The 14532-nt window shown below is 44.7% G+C and overlaps 1 protein-coding gene across 1 annotated transcript in view; it reads left to right on the top strand.

Annotated features, from left to right (window-relative positions):
* FGF2 (fibroblast growth factor 2) overlaps positions 1-14532 on the top strand; it is a 61901-nt gene that overhangs the window by 46323 nt on the left and 1046 nt on the right. The window contains exon 3 of the mRNA XM_036765034.1: positions 691-794. Within this exon, the coding sequence (XP_036620929.1) occupies positions 691-794 (104 nt within the window). The remainder of the gene's footprint in view (positions 1-690; positions 795-14532) is intronic.

Below are 14532 nucleotides of genomic sequence, written 5' to 3'. Positions count from 1 at the left end.
GCTGTGCTTGTGCCCACCCAAATTGGTGAATTTTCCATGTGAGCATTTATACCTCAGAAATCTTCAGAGGCTACAGCTTGATTCATTTTGGCGATTGTCTAGACTATAGACTTAAGAAATTGATGGAGAAAATAGTAATAATTCAAGTTAAAGTTAAAGGCTTATTTTTTTGAGAGGAGAGAACCAATTATTAAACATTTGCCAATTTCCCCTTGGTTGTACTTCATCCAGACAGAAATTGCTAAGAACAGTACAAAGACAGCAAGTGCTGAATCTCAGAAAATACCATACCTGAGAATCCTCTCATTAAAAAAGCTTCATAAAACTAAAAAAATAATGTCAGGACAGGTGAGTGGTGCAGTGGATAGAGCACTGCCCCTGGAATCAGGAGGACTGAGTTCAAATTTAGTCTCAGACACTTACTAGCTGTGTGACCTTGGGCAAGTCATTTAACCCCAATTGCCTCAAAAAAAATAAGCTTAGAATTAGACAGACCCTGGAGAGAAGTCACTTGCTAATGGGCACACAGATGGTTAGTGTCAGAGATGAGGCTAAGACACAGGTCCCCTCACTCCTTCCCAGTTGGCTGTTCTTGTAGAATGTGGGAGTTGGGTCCCTTCCATGTCATCAGTGCTTATGGTCTCAGTGGCCCTGCAGTCATTGACCCCATTTGTTCTTCTCTTTTCCCAGTTAAACTACAACTTCAGGCAGAAGAGAGAGGAGTGGTGTCTATTAAGGGAGTATGTGCCAACCGTTATCTTGCCATGAAGGAGGATGGCAGATTACTGGCTCTGGTAGGTAATGGTTCTTCGGGTTTTTTTTAACCAAATGTTTTACTTTCTATATTCAGAATTAGTAGCAGTTGTCATGATGTAATAATATTTTACTACCAGATTTTGAAAGTTTTCTTATATTGAAGAATTGTATTAGAATTTATTTGTGTGGATTTAGGGGGCGGGGGAGGGGGGATAGAAGGAAGTGTTCCAGAACTGTGATTTCACTGGTGTACAGAACTACACCAACGAGACCACCACCCAATGAATCAATGAACTACACATAATTCCCAGTGTGGAATTTCCTTTTACCAATGATGCAACTGGAGGGTCCATGATTTTACCAAATTGCCTGAAGTAGCAATATTCTAAGTGTTTTTCCCGAGGTCACTCAGTAAGTATGTGTCAAAGACAGAATATGAATCCGCGTCTTCCTTGCTCAAGGATCTCTCCATTACACCGCTGCCTTTCAAAGGGGACAAACCTAACCATGCACTCTAGTTAACAGGCAGGTTTTGTTTTTGGAACTTAGCAAGCTAAATCCTTCAAAGTGAATGAATGATTTTGATTTTTTTTATGCCTTGGAAATACAAGTAGCAAAAAGATTACTCCTTGTTATGTTCTTAAGTACAAATAGTTTGAATATATGAGAGAAACAAAACTTACAGCTGGGAAATTGGAGGCAGCCTGGTGCTTTGAAAGCACACTGGGTCTGAGTATCTGGGTTTGAATTCTGGCTCTGCCATTTATTACCTCTCAGGTCTTGGATAGCTCATTTTCCAAGTCTGGGTCTTATTTTTCCCCAAAACAAAAAGGAATTGGATTAGCCATTTCCAAGTTCCCTTTCAGGCTGTGACTATTGGCAGCCAAGTTGGAGAGAGGCACTGCTTTGTATCTTGTTCCTTTCTTATGTTGCGGTAAGACAGCCCTTCTTATACTTTAGAATACAAGTCAGTGAAAGATTATTCCATACATTGTTGCAAGCTGTGACAGGGAGAAGCAACAGCTGGCACAGGGAGTCTCTATGAGGTAAGTGGGCTTTTGAATTGGATCCATTTCACACAGGTTGACTTGTTGAGTAGTTTTTTCAGTCTTTTCATGTCTGACTCTCTGTGACCCCATTTGGGGTTTTCTTGGCAGAGATACCAGAGTGGTTTGTCATTTCCTTCTCCAACTCATTTTACAGATGAGGAAACTGAGGCAAATAGGGTTAAGTGACTTGCCCAGGGTCACACAGGTAGTACGTGTCTAAGGCTGGAATTGAACTCACAAAGATGAGTCTTTCTGATTCCAGAACCAGCACTCTATCCACTGTGTCACCTAGCTGCCCCTTTCCATGGGTATTTGGAGTATACAGAAAACATGTTACCATCTGTGTTTAGTCTCAGAATTAAGGTTGCTTTGGGAGCCATATGTTGTGTTCAAGGGGAGGGGAGGTCTGTCTTTTGGTTACTGTGAAATCCTACATTATTTTTCAGAGAAGTCAACTGAGGCACAGAGAAGTTTAAGTGCCTTATTCCAAGGTCATATAACTCATGAGTATCAGAATTGGGATTTGAACCCAGGTCTCTGAGCTTCTTGTGCCCTATCCACTACTCCATACTGCCACTTCATAAGAAGTGGGGGTGGGGTGGGGTAGGGTTAAAGGAGGGCAAAGGGTGGAGTTAGATGTGGCTGCCCATTTAACACCAAAGTGGCGGCTTATTCTATAATGGTATTACTCACTGTTAAGAAGGGAAAATTCTGTGTCCCTGTTTGTGTCACCACAATGACAAGTATTTTCCCATCCACGGAGAGCTCTGCCTGGCTGATATCTGTCTGGAGCAGGGGTAGCCCATTTGCCCTGGTGCTCAGAATGGTGGGGAGGTGGCAGCCTCCCATTAATGGCACTTGTTCCCAAAGCCAGAAGTGAGACCATCTTTCATAGGTCTCTTGACCACACTGAGGCAAACAAGAATAAACTGCATCCTTCACAATGAAATGTCTGTGGGCACAAATCCACAGGAAGAGTAAGAGAAATGAAACCACAATTATAGCCTGTGTCCTGAGAGGCTGGGGAGGGTTGTGCAGAATGTTGATGTATCATGATAGAGACTTGTCCAGACAAAGTACCAGGGAAGCTTTTGTGTTAGCCCCATCTTCTCTGTGGTTTTCATTCAGACTCTTCATATTGGAGCTCTAAATGGTTCCTTGGCAGTCCAGGGGTTCCCCTTTGGCAGTTCAGTGAAGCTGATGGGTCCCTTCTCAGAATCATGTTTTATTAACATGATTAGATTAACAGAGGATTACAACAGAAACCAAAAACTGGTGAAGAAAAAAAATTTAGTTTTTCCCAACTTCATAGAACCCATCAAATCTACCCACCAATCCCTTGGGGATCCATGTATCCCAGGTTAAGAACTCCTGTTTTAGACCCTCAGCATTATCCTCAAGATGTAGGACAAACTTGTGATGGATGATCACAGTTTTCCTTACACAGTAGCCTTTGCAAAGGGCTGTCTGTGTGCATCCCACTACAACTAGGGCACCTAATTCAATCCTAAAAACATTGGTTAAATGCTTTAGTACAGAACATTTTCAGAAGAATTTCAAGGATCTTTGGTCAGTGGTGTGGGAATATCCCTCTGCCAGAACAGATCACAATGCTTCTATAGTGTCACAAATTGTGGATGAAAAATTTCATCCCACATGATGTGGCCAACTTGGGGGTGAGCTTTTCCCAGTTCAGATAAGAAACAGTCCATCTCTGAACTCATACTTGGGATCATAGGAGTACAGATCATAGATTTAGAGCTGGAAAGGAACCAATCCAATCCAATAGACATTTATTAAGCACCTACAGCATGCTAATCAATGTGCTAAACCCTGGGAATACAATTAACAAAAATACTGTCCCTGCCTTCAAGGAGTTTACAGTCTAATGGAGGCTGGAAAGCAGAGGGGGGAGGGGGTGAAAGTACAGGGTGCCTTGTTCTGTGGAGTTGAAACCAGGCAGAGCCGCACATGCTGCATCAGAGAAAGGCTCTGGCTTTGTATTAGCTCCCTTCTATGTTTAGCATTTAGTTTACAGCACCCAAGGCAAGGAGAATAGCCTGGATGGAAGTTGCTGGCCTTCACAAATGATCTGTGGCTCTTGCTTTCCCAAATTTTCAAAATAGTGATAACAATAATAGTAATACATTTAATAATAATAATAATTGATAACATCTACATAGCATTTTACACATAATAGTCTCAGTTCCCCAATTTAGTCCTAAAAACTAAGGGGCTGCCACTGTCACCATACTGCTGGTTTCCAGGGGGCATTCCCCTCATCTTAATTTATTGTCCTAGATTGTTCTCCTTCCTCACCTCTACTTTTTGTAAGCGCTAGTTCCCTTCAAGGTTCAGCTCAAGACTCATATCCTTTGAGAAATGCTTCACAGTGCTGCTCTTCTCCTTCACTCCTGGAGAAGTGCTGTGAGTCCTCTGGCTCTGATCACCCATCTTTGTAGATTTCCCCACACCCACCCCCTCTCTCTCTCTCTCTCTCTCTCTCTCTCTCTCTCTCTCTCTCTCTCTCTCTCTCTCTCTCTCTCTCCCTCCCTCCCTCCCTCTCCCTCTCTCTCCCTCTCTCTCCCTCCCCCTCCTTCCATCTCGTACTCTCTTTCTCCATCTCTGTCCCTCCCCCTCTCTCTTCTTCTTTCTCTCCCCTTCTCTCTCTCTGTCTTTCTTGCTCTCTGTCTCTCTCTCTCCCCCCCTCTCCCCCCTCTCTCTCCCCCTCTCTCTCTTCCCCCTCTCTCTCCCCCTCTCTCTCTTCCCCCTCTCGTCTCCTCCTCTCCTCCCCCCTCTCTTCCTCCCCCTTTCTCCCTTTCTCTGATTATAAACTTGGGGAGGGGTCCTTAGAAGTCATCTCATTCAGTTGCCTCATTTAATTTTATTTTTTGTCCATGTTTACTTTTATTTTTTAATCTTATTTCTATTGTTTTATTTTTATATCACCTTCATTTATTTTTTAAGTTCAATTTTATTTTCTATTCAGGTCTGCATTCTCAGTTCATCAAGCGCAATTCATGCCAGGTTAACCTTATTTCCTTTTTGGACAGTGAGAAAGGAGAGAAACGGATCAGACAAGGATGCAGAGAGATTCAGAAATGGTTGGGTGCCCAAACTCATGGGGGAGTGTTATACAGTCTGGCCAGGTAGGCTAGAGCCGTGTTCATGGTTCAGTATCAACATGGCAGGTCTCCAGTGGAGTACCCCAGGGATCTGTGCTAACAGTTTTAATGAATTAATTGGCTAAAGGCATAGGTGGATTACTCATCAACCTTGCAGATGATGTAAAGCTTGGTAGAACAGCTCACACCATATATGACCAAGTAAGGATCCAAAAGCATGTTGATTGTTTAAAGCATTGGGCTGAATCTAATAATGTGAAATTTATTAAGGATGAAAGTAAAGTTGTGCACTTGGGTCCAAAAAATCGATGTCACAAGTATTAGATGTGTAGTTAGACAACAGTAGTTCTGAAATAGATCTGGGGGTTTCAGTGGACTCCAAGCTCAATGTGAATAAGCAAGCAGTATGATGGGATAGCCAAAAAAGCTAATAAAATCTTGGTCTGCCCTAAAATGAGCAGAGATTCCAGGAATAGAAGGGTATACTCTGCCCTTTTCCAACCTCACCTAGAGTATTGCAGTCAGTGGTTTGAGAAGGACATTGAAGTATACAGAGGAAAACAATCAGCATGGTACAGGGCTTGAATCCATGAGTCCACATCATGTGGGAATCTGTTGAAAGAACTGGATGTGTTCAGCCTGGGGAAGAAAAGATCCAGGGGCACGAGATCTGTCTTCAAATCTCTAAAGGGCTGTCATGTGAAGGACGGACTTCGGCCCCAGAGGGTAGGACCAGCAGGTCAAAGTCGCCAAAAGGCTCAGTTAGGCTTCACGTCAGGAAAATCATCCTAATATTTAGAGTTTCCCCAAAGTGGAATGAGCTACCACAGTAAGTGGAGGTCTTCAAGCAAGCGCTGGATGGCTACTTGGCAGGACAAGGAGGTTATAGCAGGGATGCCTTCTAGCGCGTGGTAGACCAGAAGGCCATGGAAGACCTCAAGTTTTGTGATTGTATTGTTCTATAACTGTAGTTAGTATAATATGCCTTCTCTTTCACTCCACTCTGTCTTGGAGGTCTCCACCCTTTTGTCGAAGCTCACTTTCTTTACCTCGTATCCTGGACTAGCAATCAACTCTGTTTTGTTTAAAAAACCAAAACCAAACCCAATGATTAAGGCCTAAACCAGACAAAGCATCAGACTAAACAGTGACAGAATCTAAGGTGGCTTCAGAGGCTGTCTAGTCCAACTTGTCCAGCTTGAATAGAAATCTTCTCTATAACACAGAGCAGCAGCTTGGCATAGTGGACTGGGCATTGGACTTTGAGTCACTAAGACCCGGTTTCAAATCCTGCCTCAGACACTTATTATCTATGGGACGCTGGAAGAATTACTTAATCTTTGTGCTTTAGTTTCCTCATTTGGAAAATGGGTTGGATTTAAAGGCCTCGAAATTCTTCTTGATGTAAATTTATGATACCAGAAGAATCAAAAATAAAAATGAAAAACTCCTGTCCTCAAACAGCTTATATCTTATAATAGGATACAGTGTATATGTAGATAATTAGCTACAAGATAATTTGAGGGGAAATAGACCAAAAGGAAGGGCAATGAGGAGGTACCTGGAGTCAGGAAGACTCATCTTCCTGAGTTCAAATCCGGCCTCAGACACGTCCTAGCTGTGCAGCTCTGGGCAAGTCACTTAACCCTGTTGGCCTCAGTTTCCTCATCTGTAAAATGAGCTTGAGAAGGAAATAGCAAACCACTCTAGAATCTTTGCCAAGAAAATCCAAAATGGGGTCAGGAAGAGTTGGATATGACTGAAAAATGACTAAACAACAACGACCGTTTCTTAAACTCACCATATTTAATTACAAAAAAGAACATAGAGTTGAGTATTTTCTACTGCAATAATCATTGCCATTCAATAAACATTTCTTAAACACCTACTATGTGCCAGGCACCGTGCTAAGTATGTTTTCTACAAGGTAGAGCCCAGACTAGGAAAGAGCACTCAGTCTGCAGCCTTAAGATCTGAGTGTTTATCTTGGTTCCATCCCTTACCACCTGTGAGACCTTGGACAATTAATTCATCAAACCTCTTGGACTTTAGTTTTTTCATCTGTAAAATGTAGAGGTTGGACTAGATAGTTCCTAAATCTAGGAATCTAAATGCTAAATCTAGGCCTAAATCCTGGGATCACTGACCCATGCTAAAGAGTCTAATGTAGGATTCAAGTACTGGGAAACCATTACAAACACTGTTTTGCATCTCAGAGAAGTGTTTTTTTCAACCTTTCTGAACACTGCAAATCCCCTGCAGTACCTGAGAAAACAGCCTTTCTGTCCTTCTCAAGATATTTTGCATTTATCCATCTATTTTGTAAGGTTCTTGAAGCTAGGGACTACCTTTCTTTTTTCTTTGCATTATTAGTGGCTGCTACATAGTAGGTGCTTAATAAATGCTTGTTAAATGAGTTAAAGAGCATTGCAGACTTGAAGCACTAACCATATCAATGTTGGGTAGTTATTATAACTCAGTGGGCTCAATCCCTTTTGGTATCTGAGGGAAATTTCAAGGTGCTCTTTTCCTCTTCATGTCTCTTCTTGTCTTCCTTGACTTCCCACATTTCCTTTAGTCAAGGTTCCTTACTTGCCTCCAGGGGCATGCTTCCTCTTCCTTTCCCTTTTGAGAGAGAGATTCCCTTCAGTTCCCTCTTCAGCTGTCTGGTCCTGACCCACCGTGACCTCATGGTTCTCTGAATGATCATTGGGAAGCAGCCAGTGGAGTGTGTAATGACAAAAGAGGCCAAGGTGTGTGGCCTTTCCAGCGGGTGCTCTCCCCTTCCAAGGAAGTGAATCAGCTGTAGCTGTTAATGCTTTCAGCATGACCAGGAAGAGAGAAAGGCTTTTAAATTCAGGATGTAACAAAACATGGAGGGTGAATCACGATGGCGTCTGCCCCAGCCCTCTTTTGGCTCCCATGCGGTAGTGGGGAGACGGAAGGAGACACCTCCGCACAATCTTCTCTGTCAGAATGACTTGGCCACGCCCAGCATTATTCACCATGCTTTGAAAACAACCGCCTTCTCCGAGTGAGTCTGGATTTCGGTGAATGGTTCTGCTTCTGCTGGGATAGAGTCACTCCATGGCCTGTCACTGGACTGTCATTCAGTGAGTTTCGATTGATCATGACTACAGGGACTGCGGCCTCAGTGTCTCTGGGCTAGAGTTAGTCATGGATAGGGCTGGTCACCTCTAGGGTGTAGGATAGGAAATGAATGAATGAACATTCAACTATTACTGTATAATAGCCAAGTGCTGGAGATATAAATAGAAAAGCATAACAACAAACCCAGATCTCTGCCACTTTGTGGTAGCGGATAGAGAGGGATATGGCGGCTGCTGCTCTCCTGGACAATAAACTTTTGAGGCCAAGAAGACAGGAAAGAGGATGGGTGCTAATGCAGGCTAGGGGCACCATAGTGCACAGAGCACCGGACCTGGAGTCAGGAAGACTCATCTCCCTGAGTTCAAATCCGGACTCAGTTACTAGCTGTATGACCCTGGGCAAATCACTTACCTCTATTTGCCTCAGTTTCCTCGTCTGTTAAATGAGCTGGAGAAGGAAATGGCAAACCACTCCAGTATCTCTGCCAAGAAAACCCCAATGGGGTCACAGAGAGTTGGACACAACTGAGCAGCAACAACAAAAATGCAATAGGCTTAAAGGTCAAGTTGTCTTTTGGGGGGGGGCAGGGCAATTGGGGTTAAGTGACTTGCCCAAGGTCACAAGTGTCTGAGGCCAGATTTGAACTCAGGTCCTCCTGACTCCAAGGCCGGTGCTCTACTCAGTGCACCACCTAGCTGCCCCTGTCTTTTTGTCTCTAAAGAGCTCCCTCCAGGTTCACGATGGGGCCTCACCTGTTGCTCATCTCATCAAGGGATGGAAGCATCCTCAGATTTGTCTATCTAGCACCTTTCGGGAAGTGTGGCGTTCTCCTCCACCTTCCATAGAGTGGGTGCAGCATTCGAGCTGGAGTCAGGAAGACCCACTTATAATTCCACCTTGGGAACTTATCATTGTGACCCCGAGAAAGTCACTAATCTTTGCTGAGCCTCAGCACCTCCCCAAGATGTGCCTATTAAGTCATGATGGCCAGGACTGATGTGGCGGAGAGTATTCCTCGACATTCTCACACATGGACTACTCACATTGAGTCTGGAAGGAGGCCCCAGAAGCCTCACTTCAGATTTATGTCCAAGCACTGAGGACCGGGGTTGGAATCCCAGCCCTGATACTTATTAGCTGTGTGATGGGGAGTAAGCTGCTTAGCCTCTCTGAGCCCCAGGCAACTCTTGTGCCATTGTGGATTGAGTCCTCCCATGAATGCCAGGAAGGCCTAGGTTTGACTCCCCCTCAGACACATGACCCTGGGCAAGACTCTTAACTTCTCTGGGCTGAAGTTTCTTTAAATAACTTCTAAGTTTCTTTCCAGCCTTAAATCTACATTCCTATGTTGTTACAAACAGGGGGTCGCTATCTGTGTTGGTAGAAGGAGATTCCACACTGAACACACAGTCCTTGACATATTGATGCATCATTCAGCTGAACATACTGCCCAGGCCCAAAACAGGGGACTGAGAAATCTTAAATTTTTTTGCCCCTCCCTCTCTCCTTTCCTATTTCTGATGCAACAGCAGACATGTGGAAAGTCACTGAGCAATTCCCCCAAGCTGGAATGCTCTCCCCTCCCCTGCCACTTTCCCTGGCTACCTCTCCCAAATAAATCCCTCCTTCTACAGGGAGCCTTTCCCAATCTTCCTTAATTCTAGAGACTTCCCTCTATTAATTTCCTCTCTTCCCCTCCCCTCTCCCCTGGATAAAGTTCTAGGCTTGGAATCAGGAAGGCTCATCTTCCTGAGTTCAAATCCAACCTCAGACACTTACTAGCTATATGACCCTGGGCAAGTCACTTAACACTGCCTCAGTTTCCTTATCTGTAAAATGAGCTGGAGAAGGAAACGGCAAACTACTACAGTGTCTTTGTCAAGAAAATCCCTCAGTGGGGTCACAGAGAATCAGACATGACTGAACAGCAACGAATATCATATTTGTACATAATTGTTTACATATTGTCTCCTCCCTTAGACTGTGAGTTCCAGAGAGCACGGACAGTGTTTCTGCCTTTCTTTGTATCCCCAACACTTAGCACAGTGCCTGGCACATAGTAGTAAATGCTTGTTGACTGAATGACAGCCGTACAGTTACAAGCTCAACCTATCTGCAGTGATGGCCACAGCTGTTTCTCTCTCTCTCTCTCTCTCTCTCTCTCTCTCTCTCTCTCTGTGGTGTGTGTGTGTGTGTGTGTGTCTCTGTCTGTCTGTCTCTCTCTCTCTCTGTCTGTCCCTCCTTCCCTCCCTTTTTCTCTCCCTCCCTCCCCCCCTTTTCTCCCTCCCTCTTTCTTTCTCTGTATCTCTGTATCTCTCTTTGTGTTATCCATGTGGTAACAGTGTGTGTGTGTGTGTGTGTGTGTATGTGTGTAAGTTAAGAATTTTCATAGGCTTTATCTCCTTTGAAGAAGGAAGATCCTGGTTGTTGTTAGTCCTTTCTGCCCCCTCCGGCTTCCCCCTTTCGGGGGCCAGCCTAGCTCTCTTGCCAAGTCCATCCCATCTCTTCCAATGCCGGGTTCCCTGGCTGGCCTCCACACCACAGCAGGCAGCAATCTGGCCTCTCTCAAACTTGTCTGTGTTGAGCTGGGTCAATCCTGAACTGAAAAAGCCCTCACTCCCCGGAAACCCGAGGGAAGTGGTAGGGGTGGTTGTGGGTAAGAAACACTTCTGAGTCAGGCCTACATGTAGTTATGGGCCTGGGGTTGCCCACAGCAGCAGCCGCTTTGAGGGAGAACTCAAGGTTCTCCACTTTTATAGGCTACTTGTTGGTAGACTGGGACCCTCACAAAAAGCTCTGGAAAAACCAGATGGCCCTGAAATGATGGCATCCTTTCCTACTCCCATGGCATCTCCCTTCCTGTGGTTCCTGTGGTTATAAAACTTGGTGTTGTTCAGATGGATGGCCTGGTAAAGCTTGCTCTCCAGAAGGAAGGGGGCTCTAGGTTCATGAAGCAGTGTGGTGCTGTGGAGAGGGCTGACTGAGGTGTCACAAGACCTGGGTCCTCCATCATTGGCCTCCACCGTTGGCCATTAAGGCTCCTTCCAGACCTAGAACTATGATTCTATGATCCCTTTTCTGTCAGAGTAATACTTAGGAGTTTTAAAAAATGTAAGTCAGGTTAATGCCACATGGGAGGCATCTATGTACATGTGGGGATCTTCAAGCTGGCCTTGCCTTTCCCTGGTACCACCATGGCATTGCAGACCTTCTAGTCTTAGGAAAGCTTTCAGGAAAAGGGACTGACATTTCATGGCTTGAAAACATTTCTTCGGGGACTCCCCAGCCTTTCCACAGTCAGAAAATTCATTGAAACATTCAAGTCATGATGATATTTAATTTCTAAGGCCTTTGTTTGACATCTTGAATGCACATGAGCTGTCTTCTCTTCCTCCATAGTGGAGTTAGCTCTGTGCCATGAGCATAAATAATAGGATTTAGAATTTCTCAATGTGTTCACCCAAAGATTGGTTTTTCTGTTCTTGCGTGGGCATGGGGAAGCTGTTGGCATGTTCTTTTCATTTTAAATTGTTACTTTTCTGATGCCACTTCCCCCATGTCTCTTGCAATCTGTCCTCTTCTCTCCATTCACATCATGACTGCCCTGATCCACAGGTAACAGTGATTACACTGGCCCCCCACTGCCCAAAGGTCATGTATTTTACATTTCACCCTTCCCTCCCCCAGGATTGTCTGGTACCCATAAGGGGCTTGGGGGTTATATAGTCGTTGTCATTGGCTCAAGCCCCTGTTAATTATATTCTCCTGATTTCTGGGGGTTCCTGTACCCCAGTTCTATGAAACCACTTAACAATCAGATGAGCTTTAACAAAGGAATATTTAATTCAAAGGTATATTGAGGACAAACATAAAAACATGCCCCACTTCAACATCTTGGGGCATAAACCCCACTTATACAACCTCAGTCTTTGGGAGGGCTGGCGGCTTAGCTTCACTCATGTCCTATATAGCGTGATCCCACAGGTTCCAAGTCCAATGCACTCCCTTCACTCCCAGCTTTGATCCCGGCATCTTGTCTTCTCCAGACTTTTCTTCTGGGCTAGCAACAACACATGGCCCGGAATCTTGCCTCCAAGGTTACTATGTCTCTAGCTCTCAGGTCCAGGGACTTCCATCATATGTGCCTAGAACTGAGAAGGACAAACAAAGCAGGCCAAACCTCGAATCCAATTCTCAAGGCCATGGGGTCTAAGTGAGGAAGGGGAGAGGTGATCCTTGTCCCCACTAAGCTTTGTTCACGAAGCCCATGGTAAGAATGAATAGGACCTTCTCTTGGATGTGTGCGCGTGCGTGCACACACACACACACATGCACAAAACACACTGCCCCAGACTGGTAAATTTAGACACAGCCTGTTCTGGCTACACAGGCAGTGGCAAAGGCTGCTCCCATCCCTGGGGCAGGGGAACTGTGGGATATCTTCTTCCAGAAGCAGATCTCTGCCGTCTTCCACATGGGTGCCACATCTTGAGTGATCTGGACATGCCTCAAGCCCATGTTACACATAGAATCCTAGCCTTAGATCTGGAATTTAGATCCTCATTGCTTCTCATTTGACCTATTAAAATAACTTCCAAATTGAACTTCCTACCTCCAGCCTCTCTCTTCTCTAATCCCCTCTCCATAAAGCTGCCAAATTAATTTCCCTTCCTAGGATATAGATCTCACTGATCTGTGTCTTTAAATAACTCCAAGATCTCCAATCAATACCTTGATAACAGACAAACACTTATTTAACTACCAGGCACTGTGCTCTTGGTTCTACTCTTGGAGAAAACATAATATCCTCGGCTTGGTATCTAAAACGCTCGACAACGTGGCTCCCACTTACCCTTCTGTTGTTCTGCTGTTTCAGTTGTGTCTGACTCTTCATGACCCAGTTTGGGTTTTTTTTGGAAAAGATACAAAAGAACTTGGTTTCCACTTACCCTTCCATCTTATTTAATATTCATCCCCTTCACACACTCACTTCTGCTCAAATTCACCTCCTGCTGTGGTTCAATCGTGTCCAATTCTCCCTGTCCCCATTTGGGGTTTTCTTGGCAAAGATGCTGGAGTGGTTTCCATTTCCTTCTCCAGCTCATTTTACAGATGAGGAAACTGAGGCAAGCAGGGTTAAGTGACTTGCCCAGGGACACCCAACTAGTAAGGGTCTGAAGCTGAATTTGAACTTGGGTCCTTGTGACTACAAGGCTGGTGCTCTATCTGCTGTGCCACCTAGCTGCTAGTATTAACACCTACCTGCTAACACTAGCCCCAGTTACAGATGAAGAAACTGAGGCAGACATCCCTTAAGTGGCCTGCTCACATCACAGGACTTGCTTAGATGGCAGGTTTGAATTCAGGTCTTCCAGCGCTTTGTCTAGTGAGCCACCTGGCTGACCCTAGCTTAGGATGGAGCAAAGTCCCACAATTTCAGAAAGAAACAGAGCTCTCTAATTAAATGCTACATCACTAGATAACGTGTGAGATCAAAGTCTTATGGTGCCTCGGCTCCTTGTCTGTAAAATAGAGTGTTTGAGCTAGATCAAGTTCTAAGGTCCCCTGTGGCTCTGAAGCTATGACACTTAAGTCTCAAACATCATTCACATTCACGTAATTCTGTAAATTTGTCAGACTTCTTTCACTGTAACAACCACGTGAAGCAGATGTGCCAAAGATTCTTACTCCACTGTCTTAGACATTATGTGACTTGTCCACAGTCTTGTGGACAGGGTGGGGCAAATTTGAACCTGGGTCTTCTGACTCCAGGTTCATCAGTCTTTCCATTCATTGGGATGATACTAACACAGATAAAATGAGGAAGTGTGCCTCTGACACTCAGAACTTCTTAGTTACTTCATTCACAAAGCAGTCCGCCATACTCCAGGGCTTGTCTTCTAAAGGTGTGGGTGCAGCCATCTCTGAAGGGCTCTTTGTTGAGGATGGCCACCTGCCTGGAGGAGGCGGGCACAGAACAGTATCTGTGCACAAGGGCTCTTCTGAGGCCTGAGCCTGTGGAGCAGGGTTCTGGCTTTCGAGTCAGCAGCCTAGGTTCTCACACTGGCTCAGTTCCTGCCCAGCTTGTGCGACCCTGGGCAAATCACGCTCTTTGTCTCCTCCTGATTCTATGTACTTGGCTGTAAGAGGAGGGAGGGATCCAACAGCTTTCCTATTAGTAGATTAGATATGCTGTTTTTTTTTGGAGGGGGGAAGGGAGGGCAATTGGGGTTAAGTGATTTGCCCAAGGTCACACAGCTAGTAAGTGTGTCAAGTGTCTGAGGCCGTATTTGAACTCAGGTCCTCCTGACTCCAGGGCAGGGGCTCTACTCACCACCTAGCTGCCCCGATATGTCATTTTAATATAAAATTTGCTTTATGTGATGACTAATAACTCACAAATATAATAGCTAGCATCTTTACAAAATGCACGTGTTATCTCATTTAATTCAGTCCCCTAAACAACCCTATTACACTTTATTACTCACATT

This window comes from Trichosurus vulpecula, chromosome 6 (genome assembly GCF_011100635.1).
Source record: "Trichosurus vulpecula isolate mTriVul1 chromosome 6, mTriVul1.pri, whole genome shotgun sequence".
Lineage (NCBI taxonomy): Eukaryota > Metazoa > Chordata > Mammalia > Diprotodontia > Phalangeridae > Trichosurus > Trichosurus vulpecula.
This window is presented reverse-complemented; position numbering and strand designations above follow the sequence as displayed.